Below are 22,328 nucleotides of genomic sequence, written 5' to 3'. Positions count from 1 at the left end.
ACATTGTGATGCACAAACTGCCTGCTGTGTTTTGCCCACAGAATACCCAGTCAATCCATGTTACAGTATATCCGTGAAGTGTTTTAAGATGTCTCAATGATGTGATATGGCACTATATCAAATATAAGGATTACTAAAAATAGCTATCGTCACCCCTGTCCTCAAAAAAAACTTCCCAGGACCCATCCTTACTTTCAAATTACCGCCCCATTTCCAACCTCTCTTTCCTTCCCAAGGTCCTTGAACACATTGTAGCTTCCCAGCTCTGCTCCTTCCTCTCCCATCACTCCCTATACAAACCGCTCCAATCAGGTTTCTAACAGCCTTGGTCAAAGTGACAAATAACATTTTGTCCATCTGTGACCATCTCCTCGTCCTCCTTGACCTCTCTGCTGCTTTTGATACTGTTGATCACTCTATCCTCCTCCACTGCCTCTCCTTTCACCTCAACCTTCATGGTTCTGCCTTGAGTGGTTCAGATCTTGCCTCTCACACCGTCTCCATTTTGTCTCCACAAACGGCTTCTACTCTAGCCTACGAACGGCTTCTCCTCTAGCCCCCGAAACAGCTCATGAGATGTTCCTCAGGGCTCTGTCCTTGGTCCTCTCCTCTTCAACATGTACATGCTCCCTCTTGGTGACATAGGCCGCAGACTTGGGGTCAACTTCCGTATGTCGATGATCCCCAACTTTATCTCTCTGCCTCCACCCTCGACTCCAGGACCGTTGCTATCCTGACAGAATGTCTGTCAGACATCAAGTTCTAGATAAGAGCTAACTTTCTACAGTTGAACGTCAACAAGACCGAGGCCTGCCTGATTGGCTCCCGTCAGCACCTCAACACCTCAGTCACTGGCAGCATCTCCATCCAGGGATGCATGCTGTACCTCACTGAACCAGTCCGGAATCTTGTCGTCTTGTTTGACCCTCAACTGTCTTCTACCCCACTCCTGTGCCATGACCGGCTCTGCCTTCCCCCACCTCCGCAACATTGCCCGGCTCCACCATTGCCTCATCCACGCATTTTGGCCACCAAAACCCTCATACACCTGTTCATCACGTCTAGGCTCGACAATGCCAATTCCCTGCTTGTCAGCTTTCCCAACTCTGCCCTCCACAAGCTGCAGATCATCCAGAACTCTGCAGCTGGTGCCTTCTCCCACACCAGGCTCCACAACCCCATCAACCCCACCCTCACCCGGCTCCACTGGCTCCCCATCCCCCAGAGGATAGAGTTCAAAATCCTCATCCTCACCTTCAATGCCCTCCAAGACCTTGCTCCATCCTACCTCTTTGACCTGCTAACCCATATCATCCTGTCCGCTCCACGTCCCTCTGCTCGGCCCGCCCCACCATCAGCGCTCGGGCCTTCAGCCTCTCTGCCCCACCCTTTGGAACTACATCCCATATTCCCTTCGGATTGCTCCCTTCCTTGCCTCCTTCGGCCACCCTCTTTGGTCTCCATCAGGTCCAAATCCCTGACTGACATGGCCTGTGATTGAATTGTGGGAAATTCAGAATGAATCTACGGAAACACTGTTTCAAAGAGCGAATAGTGAACCTGTGGAACAGGCTCCCTACAGAGACGGTTAAAGCAGGAAGTGTTGATTCTTTCAAACACAGATTAGATAGTTTTTTTTATGAAATAACATGGGATACAGGACATGGGTAGTTCGGAACATATGTGCATGCGACCGCCAGGAAGGTGGAAGGCGAATTAGATGGATCTTGATCTTTTTCTCGTCTAACATTTCTTATGTGTCCTCCCAACATGAAAGGCACTGTGTAAATGTAATTTTGTATTATTTTTAGCATTGACTCACTTCATGGACTGCTTATGCACACTATGCACAGGAACCACCACAATGTTTTTTCCATCTGGACTGGACTGATTCACACAGAACCTGATCACAGGGAGTATAGGCCTGTTTACTGCATCCTGCAGCTCATGGTCAAATGTCAGCACTGACAATTTAGGGTCAGCTGTAGCCAGCTATGCCTTTATTTTGAAAAATTCTGTTATATCTGTGTTTTTGTTCTGTATTTGCAGTATAGTCATGGAGGAGGGGGGATGATGTGAAAGGCTGCAAGAAACATATGACATTATTTCATACTTTAATCTCACGTAACAAAAAAACACTGCAACTATTTGTTCAGCCACCAGCAAAAGAGCAGCAGTCCTGTCACAATAGATCGACCACTTTTGTTACTGCAGAAGTGCCATTTCTGGCGAGTCTTTAGAATAAACCAACATTAGTTGATTCAAGTTGGTACAAACAGCTATGCATTTTGGAAATATAAATAAATGAAGAATTGTTTGTGGGTCAGCTGTAGCCAGGAAATTTACTCTGGGTAGCGCTATCTCTAAATCAACGGTTCACAGTAAATGTTCACTGTCGATTGATTTTACAGTTTAGGATAAGGAAATGTTTGAATCTGTGGTGTTATTCTGCCCTTTAAAGAGGCAGTTTTACAGCAATATATTTTACCAGATATTGATCAAAATTGTGCCAATGATCACGTCTCCTATAATTTTTTTTAAAACAGAAATAAAACACGCGGCATTGCAAAGCTTGTGTTGCATGTGTAACCAGCAAGAGCTAACAACTGACTGGGTGAAGATTAAGAACTAATGAAATATATCAGCTATTTTTAACCGTACCCTTAAATTTGATATATTAACATGAGTATTGATATGACTGAGGTGGACTATTGATGAGCATGGATAGTAGTTAGCACTGTTTTTTCATTTCTGATATAGGCCAGACTGATGGGATGCTATGCTTTCTCTGTTGGATTTTGTGTACTTCACAACTCATAGCGATTCATCTTACCCACATATTTATTCGACTCACATAGCATTTGATACATAAAGTTATGGGAGAAATGGAAATATACACAAGAAATTTAAAAAACTAATAGCATCTCTAACTGCTTTGATAAGAAAGTGTTTTAAACATGTGAATTTTATCCGACACCTTCTTTCGGTTCTTTCTTTACATTACCATTTCTCTGCCTCTAAAATCAACAGTTCACAGTGGGTGTTAATCGCCATAGAGTTACCACTTTGCAGGAGAATAAACCACACATACTTAACCAAAATATTTCATGCTGTAGACGTTGAAGTGTGTTTGTTTTGTTAATATCTTTTAGGTTCCTTTCAAAGCGGCAACAAGATTTCTTCTTGCATGTTTTTTGTATGATTTTCTATTCCTTACCACAAAGACCCTTTATTTTAAATATATGTAATATATCAATACTTTTTTGGTGAAGGTTTTTTTCTTTGTTCATTTATGTTGAAAAAAATCTTCAAATATTTTTGTCTATTTAATTAGCTTTAATCAATTATTTAAATAGCTGGTTTTGGAGATAAATATTTTGATATAACCTGGGACCTGTCAAAGGGTTTCTCTTAGCCTTGCTATTTAAATATTGGTACAGCTGATTATTTGAGTTAGTGGAATGAAATGCCCTCCATCTTCAACAACCTAAAATATAGAAGTGCTGTGAAATTGTTGTTTTACAAAAACTTGCTGATTCTTTTTATTTTATTCATAATAATTCTTCCCACCCTCATCAAAGATTTTCCTTCATTTTAAACAATTGTTCTGGGTTTACTTTCTGTATCATTTGATTGACAGCTTAATGTTGTATTGAGTGGGTGAAAGGATAGGTGTGCTAAAAGGAGGAGATCAAATAGACTGACGGGCTTCTTCATCTGAACCTCTTGAATGCTTATGATACCATTAACAAAAGGTAACCCCAATTGATCACTGTTGTAGCATTTCTATGTCCAAATAAGAATGAAATTAGAAAGAATCACAAAGGTTTAGAGAGAATTTTCATGTTCAATATAATTTTCCATTTGACTACACACCTCTGTTCATGGTCCATTTCAAGACCTTTCTCTTCAACATGCCTTCGGTTATCTTTCTCTTCCCCACCGCCTTGGCTCCCACCTCAGCTTGGGTGCTGTTGTTAAGTGTTTTGGGATGTCCTCTCAATGTGAAAGGTGCTATACAAATGTAAATGGAAATCAAATGTATTATTTTTAGCCATATACATTTACAGAATATTAGTCATGCAAATGTTATATGTGTTTATTTTTTTAAAAAATCATTACTCAAGGAATTAATGTGTTAATATTTGAGAGTTAGCAGTTTAAGTTATTTGTATGTAGAATTTATTATGCTGTCATAATGTGAAGAATTTACTAGTTTAAGTACCCTTTAACTTAAAAACATTTAAATTCCTAGCACATATTTGATTCAGAATTCTTTAATACTGCTAATGTCAGAAATAGTGCTCTGGTTCGAGAAAACAGGAAGTGATTTCCATAGCAACTAGCACAGTATGAAAATGTGAACTTAGTTCATGAATGGAAAAACAGAAAATTGCGCATTCTAAGCTATCACTTTAAAGATCCAAATCTCTAACCACTTATTCCTGTCCAGACCTAAGAATGTGCACTTTCAATGTAACAAATATTATTTACATATTTATCCTAATTGCACTTTGCATGCACTTTGCATGCAATAGTATATTGTTATGAGCTACATACAGTTGGATCTTTACAGTTGTTTCTGTGTTTTTCCTTCAATCAGAATTTCTGTTAAAAAGGGCTAAAAATCCATTGCTGCAATTTGCCTTTCTTTATCCAGTTGAACATACTGAAAATACAGTGCAATGCGCTCTGCGAAAAGATTGGAAACTTAACCCAAGGGCTAAGGTTGTTTTAAAGTAATTTGTTTGAATGGCTCTTTTGCAATGAATGTTGCCTCCACACAGTCACAAGCTTATTTATGAATTTTATTCTTTTGAACCGTTTTTATGGATGGTATCATTGGTGCAGGAATTACTCCTTTTCTGAATTTATATTTAACAAGTTAACCAAATTTAAATGTACTCTTCCTGAAGACTCATCCAAGCTGAATGATTATTTTTTCACTGCAGGCTCTACAATGAAAAGGGGCATAAAGTACATGCTTGTTGATATTGATTTACTGGCGCGACTGCTGCCATGCATAAAACCCATTGGCCTTTGTGCCTTTGGGAACTTGAGACATACTTTTATCCTACTGGAAGACTCATTGAAAGCCATAATAGTTTAAATGTAAATTAACTAAAATATCCAATTATTTTAATTCTGTGGGAGTTGTGACACAGTAGTTCTTGTGATTTATCTCTTCAGCACTGTGAATGTCCAATGATCTACTTTCTTATCTTCAATCCATCTTTGTTTCAGGGATTTACACTGCAATCTACACTTAGTTGTGCTTTGATGAATAAATCCTCTATAATACTTTAATTCCTTTGTGGTTTAAGAGCAAATACAACGCATTGGGATTTTAAATACGCCAAAGGGAATTTTTCTTGAAATTGCATTTAGTGAATTAAATAAACCAAAGAATTAACAAAATAAAAATTCCCCAACTAAACAGAGTGGGCTTTGCTGATCTTGGGGATGGGGATGCACTTCCTTTCTTTACAGATACCATTCTAAATGTCTGATTTTGTTTTTATGGAGTCCTGTAGCGTATTGGTTAGAGCACTCACCTCGCAGGTGAGGACCTGGGTTCAATTCCCAAGCAGGGCGAAACATTAGGCAAGTTTCCTTACTCCATATGCCTCTGTTTACTTAGTAAGTTGGAACTTGGTTGTTAGTCGATTGGTGGATCGTTTTTCCGGGGTTAATATTTCCTTTTTTAAAAAAAATTTGGTCACTCAATCCATGACAATAAAATTTGTGTAGCGCTTTTCACGTCGGGAGGACGTCCCACAACTGTTTTGGGACACTGGCGCAATTGGCTACCATATTTTGTCCACAAAATATACAGTCGATTTAATTTACATAAATTATGTAAACCTCTTTGAGATGCCTCAAAGACATGATAAGGCGCTCTACCAAAAGCAAGGATTATTATTATTATATTTGAAATTAAAAAAAACTTTGTATAAAATTACCTTAGTCATAGATACAGTATATCCTATTCCTGGAGTCACTCTGTCCCATGATTTACCTCTTTGACCCACGCTTTTGGTTATCTTTTTTCTACCCCTCTCTGATAGCTACGCCGCTAGCTTTGAGGTATCCTCTCAATGTGAAAGCTGCTAAATAGATGTACAATGTATTGTATTGTTCCAATTATATATGTGTTTTTTTTGTATACTTAAGTGTTATAATTACAGATTATAAATTGTAAATATGGCCCAACCAAAGTAATTGCGGGAATACTTTGTCAAAATATTGAAAAATAAAGCAGTAAACTATTATGGTATAATAAGAAATGCAAAGGTACAGATATTTAAAATGGTTAAGATGCTTAAAATTCTGATTTTAAGCAACCTGGACTTATATAGCTACCCTGTGTGGAGGACGCTATATAAGTGCAAGTTGTTGTTGTTGGTTCCCAAGTATTCTGTCAATGAGTCTGTCAACAAAATAAGCTTGTTACAATATAGTCCTTAGTATTCTTCGAAAAGAATAGTAGTAATAGATCAATCTGCAGGGTTCTGGCACGAGGGTTGTATAGGTTGCAAAATACCTTTCAAAATACGTACTGTGTCTACTTCACTATCACTCTTCCCCCTCACACATGCCATTTCTCTCATTCTCATTCACATTCTTACTTGCTATCTTGCCCCTCTCTCCCTTTTCTTACTCTCTGTTGTCCATCATCCCAATGTGAAAAGGCACTATATGAATGCAGTTTGTTGTTGTACCATTCCATGACATCTCTTACATTCAGACTTACTCACACTCTTACCTAGTCTATGGCTCTGTAATTTATACGTTTTGCGCTACATGTTGTCAATTGAGAGGGAGCAGGAACGAAGAGCGAGAAATCTAATAAGTGAGACCTCTACCAAATGTGTGAGACCTCTACCAAAGTTATACACAGATACAATTCCGAAATCACTGAGAAATGAATGCAGAACTGTAGGCATTTGAAACTGAATGAGGAACTAAGTTCTTTCTGCTACCCTTGTGGTCTTCTGGGAGTTCCTAAACGGTTTCAAAACCAAAGAGAACTAGTCTGCACGTTGCCATATATGGCAATATAATATAGCTGGGCATTGAGCCAAACCTGGTTATTCACTTCCTGTTCTAACAAGGAAGAGGCTGAGAGCAGACAAGCATTATCCCTAGTTTAGAACTCAAATTAATCTCAGTTCAAGTTCCCTGCAGAACAGTTATCTATTTTATTTGCAGTGGGTGCTTACCAAAATTTAATTTGTTTAATCCTTGATTTTCTTAGTGGTGTTTTGGATGTAGTAGAACATTTTGGAGCAGGATATGCTCCCAGAACAGCCAGGAATGTTCATCTCTGAAAATCCAACTTAAACTCTAGTTTATTGGCATTTACATAGATTGATATAGCATGGAAACACACCATGCTACCCAACACGTTCATGTTGCATTTATGCAGACAAACCCCCATCCCTCCCCATTCCTCTCACCTAAACCCATCTGTTCCCTTCTCCCTTATGTAAGCATCACTGAGGCTGAGATAATTAGGTGCTGTAAGATAATAAGTGATTGAAATATTGTTTAAGAAATATACTCTTTGAACCCCCTTATTTCTATTAAAATATGTTCTTCAATAACTGTTGCTCCCACAGCAAATTGCAATGGTCTTAAGCTGGCTCTTCCGTGGAGCCCAGAAGAAATTGTTCCAATACTCTGAACTATATTCAGCAGCACAAATATGCAATTTCCTTAATCTGTAGTTAAGATTGCAGGAAATTGTTCCTATTGGGATGTTTAATTATCCTAGGTGAGCGGCTCTTCTGGTGGTAGTTTTGTTTGGAACAGATACAGAGCAATGGATATTCATGTCACTGTATGAAATGACAATGAATACTCGTTCTTGCTGAATTCAGTTTTACAGTGATAAACTTGANTTTTTTGATATTAAACAAATCCAGTTCTACGTGTGAAAGGCTGTTAATGTTCAAAATGTAGGTAATTTTGACACTAAGTGCTGTTACCTACATCAATATATGGATAGATTGAGCTAGGTTGCAATGCAGTTTTCATTGATCTTCTCAAAAGTGTAAAATTTGCTATATTTGTAATTTCAAGATGGCAAAGAATTGTGGAAATATCTTAAATTGAGTGTTAAGCATTTAATAACTGCAGAAAACCATCTTCCAAATAAACGTTGACTTTAAACATTTTCCCAAACTCTGCACAATCTTAAAAATTATTATAAAATGCACTTATTGGTTAACAACTAGACAGAATTTTGGTGCATATTTTAGACTATAACACTAACTTTGCTCGCTGATTCAGATTGCAATCGTATTGAAGGAGTCCTGTAGCTTAGTGGTTAGAGCTCTCGCCTCGCAAGCGAGAGGACCTAGGTTCAATTCCCAGCAGGGCAAAACATTAGGCAAGTGTTTCTTACTCCATGTACCTCTGTTTACCTAGCAGGAAGTAGGAAGCTGGTTGTGGCGGATCGCTTTTCCGGGGGGAATAATTCCTTTTTTTAAAAAAAAATTTGGTCACTTAATCCACGACTGTTTGTGGGACACTGCTGTGCGCAATTGGCTGCCGCGTTTCGCCCACAAAACATACAATCAATTTACTTTACAGTATATTCTGTGAAGCACTTTGAGACATCTGGAAGAAGCAATAACGTCTATATCAAATGCAAGGATTATATAATAATGTGCTCAAACATTTCTTTGATGTTTGTGTTTTTCAGGCTTTAGACAAAGATAGAACAATACTCCAGAAAATGAAGAAATCAGTCAAAGCACGATTTAACTCTGGTCAAGGTAAAAATAAACCATATTGCATTCATAGAGAGAACGAGACTGGTATGAATCATCTGTGTCATTATGCAGTAATGAAAATTGAATGATTTAGCAATGATGTGCAAGATTCAAAATTGATCGTGGATCAAAATAGTGCATTTTAAATGTGCATTTTTTACAATTTAAAATCATAAATCTAAAGTGAATAACACATTCTCTCAGAATTGGCAGCCATTTTCAGGCAGGTTAGAAGATGCTTTACTTCACAGTTTACCTGTGCAGAGACTGTTTTCAAATTGCCATGTACATGATTCTTGGTGAGACGGATACCCACTGAAGGAGCAAAGCACTGAGCCAGCATAGCAGTTGACTCTGATGACCACTCTCTTTGAATGAATTGCATTGGTACAATTGGTAATCCAAATTCAGTAGTTTGCACTATCTTCATTAACTCTTGCCTATTTCAAATGTTATGTCAGCTTGGCATGTACTGGCCTGACCCTGTCCCCGCCCTGCTTGCCCCACCATTGGTGGTTGGGTCTTCAGCTTTTCTGCCCTCGCCCTCTGGAACTCCATCCCAGATTCCCTTCACCTCGGCCACTCATTTGCCCCCTTTAAGACCTGTCTCAAGACCATGCCTTTGGTCATCCTCCCACCTCCACCCCCTCCCCTTGCCTTCCATTCCTCTTGACTCCAGCCACCAGCTCGAGTGCAAGCCCTCGACTATCCAGCGCCTTGGGATGTCCTTCAAATGTGAACATAAATGCAATTTGTTATTTTTGCTGTTTAAATGCAATTTGTTGTTGCTGCATGTTAGTGCTAATAATGGGAATTCAGTGCCATATTTCATGCTTGTAAATAGCGAACAGAAAATGTTTTAGCTTTTCCTCATCTATTACATTATTCAGTTTGTTTGCAGGATTATTAATTTTATTTCTAGCCCCACCCCATTCCCCTCCACCACTTCCAATATTTTTTTTCTGGGCAAGCACATACAAGGTGGTTAGGTATCTGCAGTTAACTATTGTTACCCCTTATGTGCTGTCCAACATAGGTTTAACAGCTAAACTATTGCCAATCACATTTTGGAATCATCTGAATATTTGCTTGTTTTTGTTTCCTTGTGGTGATAAATACATGAACACAATGTTCATAAACTAACTGGCTCAGCTGGCATCCTAAATTTGCCACAGCAAGTCCCTTTTTTTAAAAAGACTATTTCACTCTGCTGCCTGCATTCTCCATACCCACATCTCACCAGTTCTGGCCAGGCTCCACTGGCTCCCGAACGGCTCGACTTCAAGATCCTCACACTCGTGTTCAAATCCCTTCACTCTCTGGCAACTCCCTACCTCTCCGACCTGCTCACTCCCCAATGCACCACCTGGCGCTTCCACTTGACTAGCACCGACCTACTGCTTGTCCCTTGCATCCTCCGCCCCAAGGTTGTGTTTTCAGCCACTACACCTTGAAGCTCTGGAACACTCCCTCAATCCCTCCGCCTTGCCCCATCTCTCCCCCTTTTCAAGACCTGCCTGAAAATCTTCCTCTTCGACTGTGCTTACGGTCACCTCTTTCTCCTCCCACCCAGCTCGGAGTGAGGCTTCGCCACTGTCAAGCACTCTGAGACACTACACTGCACTATATAAGTGTCAGCTGTTCTTGTACTCACATATGGAATCCATCGTACTGACACAGGCCATTCAGCCCAACTAGTTTGACCAGGGTTTATATTCCACATGAGCCTCTGTCCATCCTAACATTTTTATTTGTACTTATTTTATTTATTTGCAGAAGACATGTCTTATCAGGAAACGTACATTACTGAGCTGGAAAAGTTGGCAGTGAACTTCTACAGCAACGAGGAGTCAAGACTGGCTGATGCCTTCGGTAATTTTTCAGAATCCTCCAAAGAGCTGGTGACACCAATGAGAAACCTGGTATGTTGTGTAATCATCAGCTCTGAAAAAAGATAGTAAACCTGAATAGGGCCAATGCAACTCCTATTAAAGGTGCACAGGAAGCTTTAAAAGTTCCATTCACCAGCACTATATCGACTTTTGAAAAAGTTCATGTTGAGGCAGATACAACATCTGTTATAGCAAGAAACTTTGTAACATTTTGTTCATTGCTATGTAAGTAATACAAATTTTTAAAAAATATTTTATAAAGTGCCAATGGCTTTTTTATTGACTGCCGTGTCAATTTAATCTCTGTTTAAAAACTCCAAACAAAATAAAACATTTAGTTTTCTCAGGGCAGTAATGCCCTTCGAGAAATAGCCCTATCTGTCCAGCATTCACTCAATTTGGACTTCACTGCCTATAAAATAGTTCTGCACTATTGTTGTAAACCAGGGCTACAAATACCCTGGAACCTTCCTCAGCTGAGCTGTTGAAGGAGCTTCACAAAATGTTGATTGATAAATATCACAAGAAAGGTCAGGATGAAGAAATTTGTCCCATTTTTACCTCACTCTTCCAGAATACCCACTGATCTGTTAGCCGCAATTATGCTTCCTAGCATCCTTCTAACACTTATGATGATGTTTTTGCTTTCCAAGGCCTTGATGATCTTATATTTCAGCGACCAGAACTGTACCAGATCTAAGCACTTCAGCAAAGACTTCTGGGGATTGAACTTAAAACAATTGTGTGCAATATGAAGTAGATTACATATTTGTCCTTTTTGTGATTTCTGACAGAATCATAGAATTATATAGCACAGAAGGAGGCCATTCGGCTCATCGTGTCTGTGCTGGCTCTTTGAAAAGAGCTTCCAAATCAATCCCATTCCCCCGCTTTCTCTACATAGTCCTGCAAACTTGTCCTCCTCAAATAATTAACTACTTCGCTCTTAAAAGTTGTTATTGAATTGGCTTCCACCACCCTTTCAGGCAATGGATTCCAGATCCGGACAACTCGCTTTATCATAACTCTTTGCTTCTGCTATATCCTTGTAGTGCATTCTCACTCAGTTGTATCCTACATGCATTCCTTCTCTACTAGTTCAGGTTTGCTGGTTCATATATAGAGATTTTTTTTCCCCACAGAGTAGTGGAATGTGGAACAAGCCCCCCCACCCCCCAAGTATTTGCTGCTGCATTGACTAGCTGCTACAAAAAGAACTGAAAAGTATCTGCTTGAGCAGTTTGGGAAGTTAGAGGGTGGGCACTGACTCAAATGAACAAATATAGATGAAAACACACAATGGTTTCTCTGCTTCTGAGGCCAGGTTGGGGGAGAATGTTCTCTGTAGAGGAAAGTAAGCCAGGGTTGAATAGTAGCAATGTGAATATCCTTTTTGGTGGTCTGTGAAAGGGCAAAATAGCCCTTTCTTGTACCATGCTGTCTGATATTCTGATATGTTTTTGTTAATATAGACAGAGCTCTTCACTGAACTGTCTGCCATACCAAAGTACAGGCTTGTTCATATTACTAAACCATCTAATTCCTTGAATAACACGAAAGGAGAAAGCATTTGCAATTTGAATTTTCGTTATTTCCAGATAAATTGATTTTTAAAGAAGAGCTCCTTCGGAGATCCCCAAAAATCAATTAATGACATGATTGAATTACGTTAATTGGATATAATAATAATAATCCTTGCATTTGATGTAGCGCTTTTCACGTCTTCTAGACGTCCCAAAGCGCTTCACAGAATATACTGTAAAGTGAATTGACTGTATATTTGTGGGCGAACGCGGCAGCCAATTGCGCACAGCAATGTCCCACAAACAGTCGTAGATTGAAAATGACCAATTTATTATTGTTTTGTTTTTTTGGAGGGATTATTATTAGGTTCTGTGTGGAGTAAGGAAACTTGCCCAAGGTTTCGCCCTCTGCCTGGAATTGAACTCAGGTCTCTCGCTTGCAAAGCGAGTGCTCTAACCACTGAGCTACAGGACTCCACTCTTGGTTGCAGTGGGGTATCCCCCCAGTTGTTGTGACTGGTCTGCTTCCACACTTAGTCTAGTTCCAGATTTTATTTTTAACTTTCTCCATAACTTGGCACCGAGTGTGTTTAATAATAGAGGCTGCTAATAATTGACCTGGAAACTGATCAACTGCACTCATAATGGTGCCAGGTAGAAGACTTACTCCACAGGGAATCACCTTTACGGAAGTCATGGGAGCAGACTTCAATCTAGTTCTTCATCAGTGCAATAGTGTCTTTGGGCTCCACACAGGAGCTTTACAAATGATTTAATAGAAAAGGCAGATTTTCTTCTTAAAGACACATGAAATACTTCAAGATTTAAATTAATGTCAGTCTTACTCTTACCCCCCCCGCTCCCTTAATTTATGTAAAGTTACTTTGTGCTATCAATTTATTAATTGTATTTCTCCTTCAGTTACAGAGCATGAACCATATAATTTTTTTCCTGAATTCTCTGCTAAGAGGAGAGCTGAAAGGAGTTAAGGGGGTAAGACAATGTTCAGTTGATATCTTACTGATACAGCAAATAACGAGAAAATCTTCCAGTTTCAGTCACACTTTTGCTCTTCTCTCCCACCACCCTGCCCCAAGGATGGTTGAGAGACATTTATTTTCTCAATAGAATATTTCAAATAAAAAAGTTGTCATTAAAATATCATACAAGAAACAAAAGAAGCATATTTGTGAAAGTGTACAAAATGACATCCGGAGTGTTACACAACATGACCACAACATGCAGTTGTATGATATAATTCGGTGTCAGATTTATTTATGAGCCCACTCAATTAGTCCTCAATCGATCAAAACATGGAGTTCTCAATTCTGTTATAATTATAATCGAAACTTGTCATGGTAGTAATATGAAATTAAAATGTTGTTGTTCCTTAGAGCCAGAGCTACAATATAAACAACAAGATTACAGTTGTATACTTCAAGATTTAGAGATATCAAATATTTAAATAAGAATTTTAGCTGCTTTCAGAATTGATTCCTTTCAGTTCCTTAAATTGCACATTTTGCATTTATTAATTCTATGAACAAGAGCCCATTTTACAACTTCTTTTTACTAATTTTTGTTGTTGTTGCAGGATTTAAAGAAACCTTTTGACAAAGCTTGGAAAGATTATGAGAGCAAATTGTGAGTTTTCGCTTTCTTTCTGTTTGTGACACCAAAATCTGCACAAAGTTGGAAAAAGAATTTTCTTTGAGGGGGTTCTCATTTTTTTGTCTTCTACTTATTTCACCACACTCAATATTACTTCCACGATAAAGTCACCAGTACATATTTTTGTATTAATGTGGGCTGCTTAAATTTGGCTTCATAATATATAAATTATAACAATTGTCTTGTTTCGCCCACAAAATATATAGTCAATTCGCTTTACCGTATATTCCATGAAGCGCTTTGAGACGTCTTAACAACATGATAAGGTGCTATATCAAATGAAAGGATTATTATTACTATTATTATACCATCCATTCTTGTACAAAAATATTTATTTGCATTTGTGTTTCAAATACCATCACTTGTCATGGCAATTTTTAGTATATGTTGGAAAGTAGCAATTCTGATTTCCTTTGTTTCACTTGGTCAGTACAAAAATTGAAAAAGAGAAAAGAGAACACGCAAAACAGTATGGAATGGTACGGATTGAAGTGACTGGAGGTGAAATAGCAGATGAGATGGAAAAGGAACGGAAGATGTTTCAGCTCCAGATGTGTGAAGTAAGAATTTTTTATTTTCATTGAATGTTCTTAAGATTTGTTTCTTAGGAATTGTTTCAGTGAATAATTGATGTATTTAGCAATTTTAATTTTTTTCTTGAGTTTGTGCTTAAGATCGGAGATGTCAGTGCTGGGAAGTGGAACAAAGGTTACTATTTTTGGTTCTCACTGTTTGCAGTGAGCCACAGGGTCAGGCATACCATGACCAGAAGTCAGCACTTCAGAAAATGGAATGTGGAGCCTTTTGCAGAGGGCTAGTATCTACTCTGGATATGATGGTTGAGTTAGATATCTTACAACAATAGTCTACAAATTTACATTTATATGGGCAATTTCACGTCAGGAGGGTGTCCCAAGGTGCTTGACATTCCTGGCTTGGCACCTGAGCTGAGGGTTGGAGCCAGGGGAAGGTGTAGAGGGAAAAGGTGACCAAAGGCACAGTCAAAGAGGAAAGTTGTGACAGAATAGATGTATTTAAGGGGACGCTAGGTAAGTACATGAGGGAGAAAGGAATAGAAGACTATGCTAATAGGCTTAGTTGAGGATGAGCAGGAGAAGGCGCATGTGGAGCATAAACGCCGGCATAGACCAGTTGGGTCAAATGGCCGGCTTCTGTGATGTATATTCTATGTAAGAACTTGAAAGAGGTGAGGGAGGGGCGAGTCGAAGGAACTAGTTGCTTGACAAAGTGGTTGGAGCAGATAATACAGATGTTGTAAGATGAAGCTAGATATCCACGAGGGAGAAGGGAATGATATGGTTGCAAGCAAGGAGTAGGTGGAGACTAGTCGAGTATAAGCAATGGCACGTGCCAAATGGCCCATTTCCACGCTGTACAATCTTATGTAAATTATGCATTGAAAACTACTTTTCCGTCACTACCTGTTTGCTGATTAAATGTTTCTTGTTGAGATTTTTTTGGCAGTAGATATTGCATTTAACTGCCCAGAAACATGTCCAGTTGTTCCCTTCTAGCTTCAGATTAGCTTGTTTGCTGTCAAATATTGCTGACCTTCTGTTCATCAACTCCTCTGTCACTGTTTGCAGCTTCCTGTCTTTAAAACATTGGTTTCCTTGTGTTCTTTTTGACATTTTCCAGTAATTCTTCTAAACCAATTGTTGGCAAAGAATTGAATTGCATCTGTATCTGATTCAAGCATCCTAACTTCCTGCTTGTTGTGATCCCTCTTTTTGTTATTGATGTTAAAATAAAAATAATTCTCTTATTTCCCTGTTAGCACAGCATTTAGTTTTATCATGCACGATTTAGTGGGAACTGCTGCAAATTCTGTTTCTCGTTGATTTACAGGATTTTAGTTTTTTATAAAGCATGTTGTAATTATCATAAATGTGTGGAGTAGAATGAGGATAAATACTTGTATCTGTTTGTTTTAGTATCTGATCAAAGTGAATGAGATCAAGACCAAGAAAGGAGTGGACCTTCTACAGAACATCATCACGTATTACCATGCACAGTACATGTAAGAATAATCTATTATTTATTCTGCATCAACCTCTGTGCAAGACTTCCGATATTTAAAGATGTTTATGATATATGAGGCACTCAATACAGGGGTGTGCAATGTTCCATTTTCCAATATTAATCTTTGACTTTTAGCTTATGTTTCATACACACATTCCTACTGGGATGTAGACCTGCTTATTAAAATATGTACATGTGGGCAATCCAGTCCTCTGTATTGACAGTGTGTAGATTATATGACTTCTATTGCATGTCCATCATGCCCTCTGGTCCACCATCCGTGACCGTGCTTTCAGCCACTACGCCCCGAAACTCTGTAACACTCTTTCTCTATCCTTCTGCCTTGCCCCTTCCTTCCCCATCTTCAGATCACACCTGAAGAAGACCTTCCTCTTCAACCATACCTACGGGTACCTCCCCCCAGCTCGGCATCGTGCTTCGTCACTGTCGAACGATCTGGGACTCTATCCTGTGTGAGGGGCGATGTGTTGTTGTTGTTTACACTGCAGTTCTGCCAGCGACTGCGATCTTATTGCTGTATACAAATCCATCATAAGAAAACAACAACCTATCTTGAGACATCCACTTAAACCCTTTCAACCACTGGGTGCCTTCGCTCCCAGAATCTAGTACGGTTATTTAGGTGTGGTCAAATAAGGAAAAAATACCAAATCTACATGCATCTGTCGAACCAGAACTTGGAAACCATAGGATATGTAAACTGAAAGGCTGGACTTTATAACAAATAAGCCTCATAAATACAATGTAAAAATAACCTAAAAGGTATTTGTTATAATAGCTGCAATTGTTCTGGGAAAATGGCAAAAAAAAATACATTGAGATCATATCTTGGATGTGGTTTTGCTAAGTTAAACCACATTAGCTGTTATTTGTCTCATTTTTGGTGGTAACATAAAGAAAACAGCTATACTGTTACCAGCATAACTTGCTGAAAATTGATTTTTTTTTCTGAAAATGCTTGCCAGGACTCGTGAGATATTGAGTGTTTCAAACTTCTGTGTATTTTCAAATCCCATAAGCTGGGCACTAGGAAATTTATGATGGCGTAAAGTTCATGTTTGCTAGATATTTAAAGGTTTTGTGTCTCAACATACTGGGGGGAGTTGATGTCTTGATTGATGTCTCTTATTTAACTTTGTTAACACTAAAACATTGTGTATTTCTATCTCTGTTTCTTATAATAATATTATTGTTTCTTATCATGAATAGCTTGCTGATTTATAAACGGGAATTTCGTGCTTTTCAAACAAAATATCTGATAATGTATGCCTTTCTGAAGCATTTTATTTATTAGTAGAAAGTATTACTCCCCCCCCGCCCCATTGGAACAGTAAAGTTGGAATGTTAATTATAACTTGAATTATAATGAGCTGAATTGTATTGAGTTATAATATATTGTGGGTAAAATTATCCGGACCCACTATATCTTGCACTATTTATATGTCATGAATGTCTCACTGTCAATGTATATGCTAAATTTAGTACCCAGTATAATAGCAGAGATTGGAAACAGGGCAAGCTTTGTTAGTGATAGAGCTAGTATTTATTAAGCTTTTATTTAGACATCAGTCTGACTTGACCCCACAAGTGACATGCAATTCTCATAAAAAAGAGGTTTTTGTTTCTGAGTAAGCCCGCGAATGCCTATATATAGGCATTTATATATAAAAAAATCAGTGGCCAATTGTACAGAATGTATACTGTAATGCAAAGGGCCAACCATATTAATCCTATCTCACTTATCAGTGAGATGCATAATTAAGTGGGCAGTAATGATAATGCGTTTATAAAAATGAATGAAAAAAAAGCAAACCATTGATACTGTCAAAGAAAATGGATATTTCCTATGGAAATTAAGAGGAAGTGGTTCAATTATGGAGTGTTTCACTCTGCTGTGCTGCAGTTTCTTTCAGGAAGGCTTGAAAACAGCTGAGAAGATTAGGCACTATGTGGAAACACTTACAGCAGATTTGCAGAATGTGAGTACTAACCCTATCTCATGGTTACTGTTGGTGGAAAGCAGAAATATGGATCAGATGGATGAATTAATGAGCACTTCTACATTTTCTTTGGTACTTGAATTATCTATTATTACCACATCTGCCCATTGTTAGATTAACATGTTCTTCAAGCTCATACCTTCCATCTGGTCCACATGCTTCAACAATGCACTTGCTAATATTGCTCTATAATTGACCTTCAGCAAAGATTTTTGGGGTGACGGTCCTGCTTTTTCCTGTTAAACTTGATTTGGTTGAACTTGGCTAAGAAGTGAAACATACTTTTTAAGAGTAGGTGAGTTTAAATATTGGAAGATAACAGTTTGGACTGTTTAAATAGGAATTTTTTTTTAGACTTAGTTTTCTCCCAATTTTTTCTTTCTATAGAGCCTAATTCAACCAGGTGAGTGTTTGTTCCATCCCCGATGTTTGCTACACCATAATTAATAGATGTTAGGTTTACATGTAATTGGGCAAGTCACCTGTCACTTTTTTTGACCTCCGCTTCCCCCTCATACTTTTTTTACAATTTAACATGGGTTTACACATTTGTGACATTATGGCGCAATTAGCTTAATATTAGCACAGTCTTGTACAAGGTATGTTTTACCCTGGTTGAACTTAAAGGGGGTAGGATGGAGGTCAAATCAGGATGCCATTTGCCCCATTGTACATCTTTATAAAGAATGTCTTTGCTACTGTTTCTTAAAATTTAGACCATGATCCTTGAAGTAATGTGGATACATTGAGAAGGTTTTCTTGAAAATTAGAAAGTACAATTGGAAAAATGCTCAAGGAAAATAAAAATGGCAGAAATAATTAGATCTCCATCCTACCCCTTCCAAGTTCAACGTTTATTGGGATCTTTGTTCACAGAATGAAGTCACTTAGTGTGCCAATTGCATCATCTTCAGGGATACGTGCATAGCACCCTTGAAAAAAATCTGTGGGAGGCAAAAAGCAAACTGCCAAGGAACGCTTTAACTAAAAAGATTGTTGTCCATGGTTTTAGATTAAAAAGAACCAGGACGAAGAGAAGAAGCAGCTCTGCAGTCTCCGGGATCAGCTTAAACCAATGGAACAGTTCGATCAAAAAGAGGTAGGCCACGCTCATTAAAGGTTGTTTGACGCGCATTTTGGGGGATAAAGCTGGATTGTTTTTCGATAGGCTGAGTGGATAAAATACTCCTGATTGCTATCCAGTAACACCTGGTGGAAGTCGAATGAGAACAAATGTTTCTGATACCCTTCTTTGTCGAATAACCTGCTGACACTCCCTATCTGGCCTTGTACTTGAGTAAGATATCAGAGAGCGGTCATTCTCCATTGAAGTGTACTAATATAAGAGCCTCAGCCTTCAAGAGGGAAAAATTGACACCAAAAACGGTCAGACAAGTGAGTCCAGCATTATGCCATGTCCTGTGTGGGAATATGTTGTGTGTTGCAATGAATTATTCATGTTTTGTGATGAATTCTACATGGAATAATTCATAGAATGTAAAGAAATAGTACAGTCACAGTATAGCTGAAATTGCAAAAACATATTTCAGTCGTTTACTCTAAAAATCATTTGAATCCTGATATTGTTTTACCATGTTTAAAATGCAAAATACAAATTATAGTTTATCTATTAAATGTTGAAAGATTAAAATGCTTGGTGACTTAAATTAGCTCGGAGTACTTCAGTTTGTAGTCGAGGGATATTGACTAGTACACGTTCTAAGTACTCGTATTACATTCCTCCCTTTCTTTAATTAAAAATGTTATTCCTTCCCCCATAGCATTTTCTAGCTGGGCAGGTTGGTCTTGTGCCAGTAACAGGCTGTGAGTTCATTCACCAGTAGTTTATTTTGACTGTGGAGAAGTGCCTTGCTTCTGGTCAGCAGCTTTCCCAACTGAAAGTTTTGTATGTGAAGTTGTCATCTCTCTGCAACCCACACTGGGAGCAAACTTCTTTTCTTCCATTCATATCTCCACCCTTCCTATCAATCCCACTTCTTCCTGTTCCCATCCTGCAAACTCCACAAACCTACCACGACTAATCACATTTTTCGTTTTCTTCTCCTTTCAAACTCCAGCCTTCAATAATTAAATATATCACAGTTATTGATTGTATTGTGGAGCACTTTTTATGAGAAGATTACAGTCATAACTAGTTATTTTTATCACTTTTTGCAGTAGTTAAGGCACGCTGAATTGTCTCACTGATATTGTTGGTCTATTTCAGCAGGACTCTTTGAGCCGCCAGTCTGTGTACAGCATGCACCAGCTCCAGGGAAATAAGCAATACGGCACTGAGAAAATGGGACCCCTCTATAAGAAAAGTGATGGGTTAGTATGGTTATGGTCTCATTTACTAAGGATCTACACTGGAGTTAACAAGGTTTTAAGGGGGCTGAACTGTATTAAGTTGTAGCGTTACATGTTGAAGCGCCTTGGGACGTCCTCCCGACGTGAAAGGCACTATACAAATGTAATGTTGTTGTTGTTACATCAACACTGGTTGATACAAGATAAATTCCTACAGACATAGTTTCCTCTTCCTAGATTACTACCAGCAGGTAGTTGCTGCTTATTCCTTCCCTCCCCCACCCCCCACACTCCTCTCTGTTCCCTCTCTCCATCCCCTCCCCTCTGGCAAAGGAAAGTAAAATCCCAACATTGTGCTCATGCTTCCCCTCAGTATCAGAATCAACTAAATAAACTAGCAAGAAGGGTAATAATTAGCCCTCACTCATTTTTGGACTAATCAAAAAGATTGATGTGGTCATGCAGACACCATCTGCTTTCCTGCTGTTCAATCCAGAAAGGAGGTGGTGCACACGAGTAACAGAAATCGAAGCATGGTGGCTTACAGTCTGTAATTCCTAGAGCTCTTACTGAAAGATTTATTTGGCAATAATTTGAATGTAAAAGGAACAACTGCCTTCATTTGTCAACTGCAGTAGTAGTTTTTATTATATGGTGAATGTTTTCTCCTGTTAGGTTAAGGAAGGTTTGGCAGAAGAGGAAATGTTCCATAAAGAACTGTTACCTGACCATCTCACATGGAACAGTAAGTTTGCATCCGAGCCTTCAGCTCCCCTCTCGACTCTCTTCCCCCTCCTCGCTCCCTCCCTTCCCTCCCCCTGACCATTTCCCCCCTCCTCGCTCCTTCCCTCCCCTCACCCTGACCATTTCCCCCTGCTCGGGTCCTGACCCAACTGTGCAGCGCCTTGGGACATCCTCCTGACGTGAAAGGCGCTTTATAAATGGAATCTTGTTGTTGTTGCATCCGATAGGAATCAGGTCATCTGTTTCTGGATTTGTTTGCAAGCAACTATTACTCCAATTGTAACACTTAAGGGGATTACTGACTTCTTTCTCCATTGAACCCTAAGATTAAATTCTAGAATGTTGCTAAATTTCCTAAAACCAAAGTTTACAAATAATTATAAGAATAATCGTAATTAGATGAAAATATAGAAAATAGGAAAGTATTCAAAGCATGAAATCTTTAGCAATAAATCATCAAAAGCTACAAATTAATCATTGAGTGGAATTACTACCTGAGAAATGAAAGATAAAGAATAAATGTTATTTCTTCTACTGGGCTACTGGGGGTGGGGGGGATTATAATCTAGACAAATGTGACATCCGTCCAGGGATCAAATACTGAAGATCCTACAAGATACCCAAAATAATTTCCTGGTGAAAAGGAACCACCAATGAACAAGCACTTGGGCGTTTTTTCCCCCTGGCTCAGCATCAAACTCCGCCAATGTTAAGCGCCCTGAGATGCTACCTCATGTGAAGGGCATTTATAAATACAAGGTGGTGGTGTCTACATTGTGAATGTGTGGCAAAAAATAGTGTAATGGGCAAGGTTCAAGATCCTGTTTCCAGATTACTTCTCCCCACTAAAGATAGCTTCAAAGCAAAACCATCTTTCTTAAAAGATTTGCTGTCAAAATATTTCACTATAACCAATAACAAAAGATGTTTCTGTTCAAAACGTGACTAAAATTGTATAACTTGCTGACATGAAAACTTGCCTCACGCATTTTCAAGGCACATACCACAGCAAAGAATGCCAAGACGAGCAATCATTAACCAATCTGTCTTACTAAGAAAAACGAGAAATGACAGACTAGACAATTATTTCTAAAATAATAATTAAAAATCAGAAAAACAAAATATTTCAAGATTCAGATCCCTAACAATTGACTGCCATCGGGGTGCTATGTAGTGTGTTTATATTTTCTGATTTCCAACCTTTTCTGTTATGTTTGCTCACTTGCTTGAATGGCCATGCATTCCATACATGTTTGAGAGGGAAAGAGATTGGTTCCAATGATGGTATGTTTGTCTCCAGAGTAAAGGGATAGAGGTTATTGGTCTCTTCCTCACTGTGTCAGA

At 38.7% G+C, this 22,328-nt stretch overlaps 1 protein-coding gene across 3 annotated transcripts in view; it reads left to right on the top strand.

Annotated features, from left to right (window-relative positions):
- The window catches only part of unm_sa1614 (un-named sa1614), a 48,331-nt gene that overhangs the window by 8,257 nt on the left and 17,746 nt on the right, over positions 1-22,328 (top strand). For 2 of the 3 annotated variants that reach the window (XM_042341830.1, XM_007909281.2), the window contains exons 2-11: positions 8,711-8,783; positions 10,557-10,702; positions 13,117-13,188; positions 13,790-13,839; positions 14,297-14,426; positions 15,822-15,907; positions 17,834-17,909; positions 18,943-19,029; positions 20,158-20,261; positions 20,916-20,985. In XM_042341830.1, the coding sequence (XP_042197764.1) occupies positions 8,711-8,783; positions 10,557-10,702; positions 13,117-13,188; positions 13,790-13,839; positions 14,297-14,426; positions 15,822-15,907; positions 17,834-17,909; positions 18,943-19,029; positions 20,158-20,261; positions 20,916-20,985 (894 nt within the window). The remainder of the gene's footprint in view (positions 1-8,710; positions 8,784-10,556; positions 10,703-13,116; positions 13,189-13,789; positions 13,840-14,296; positions 14,427-15,821; positions 15,908-17,833; positions 17,910-18,942; positions 19,030-20,157; positions 20,262-20,915; positions 20,986-22,328) is intronic. The other variant, XM_042341829.1, reaches the window with a different exon arrangement.

Source organism: Callorhinchus milii, unplaced genomic scaffold (assembly GCF_018977255.1).
Source record: "Callorhinchus milii isolate IMCB2004 unplaced genomic scaffold, IMCB_Cmil_1.0 Scaffold18, whole genome shotgun sequence".
Lineage (NCBI taxonomy): Eukaryota > Metazoa > Chordata > Chondrichthyes > Chimaeriformes > Callorhinchidae > Callorhinchus > Callorhinchus milii.
Note: the sequence above shows the minus strand (reverse complement) of the source record. Positions and strands in the feature narration are given on the sequence as shown.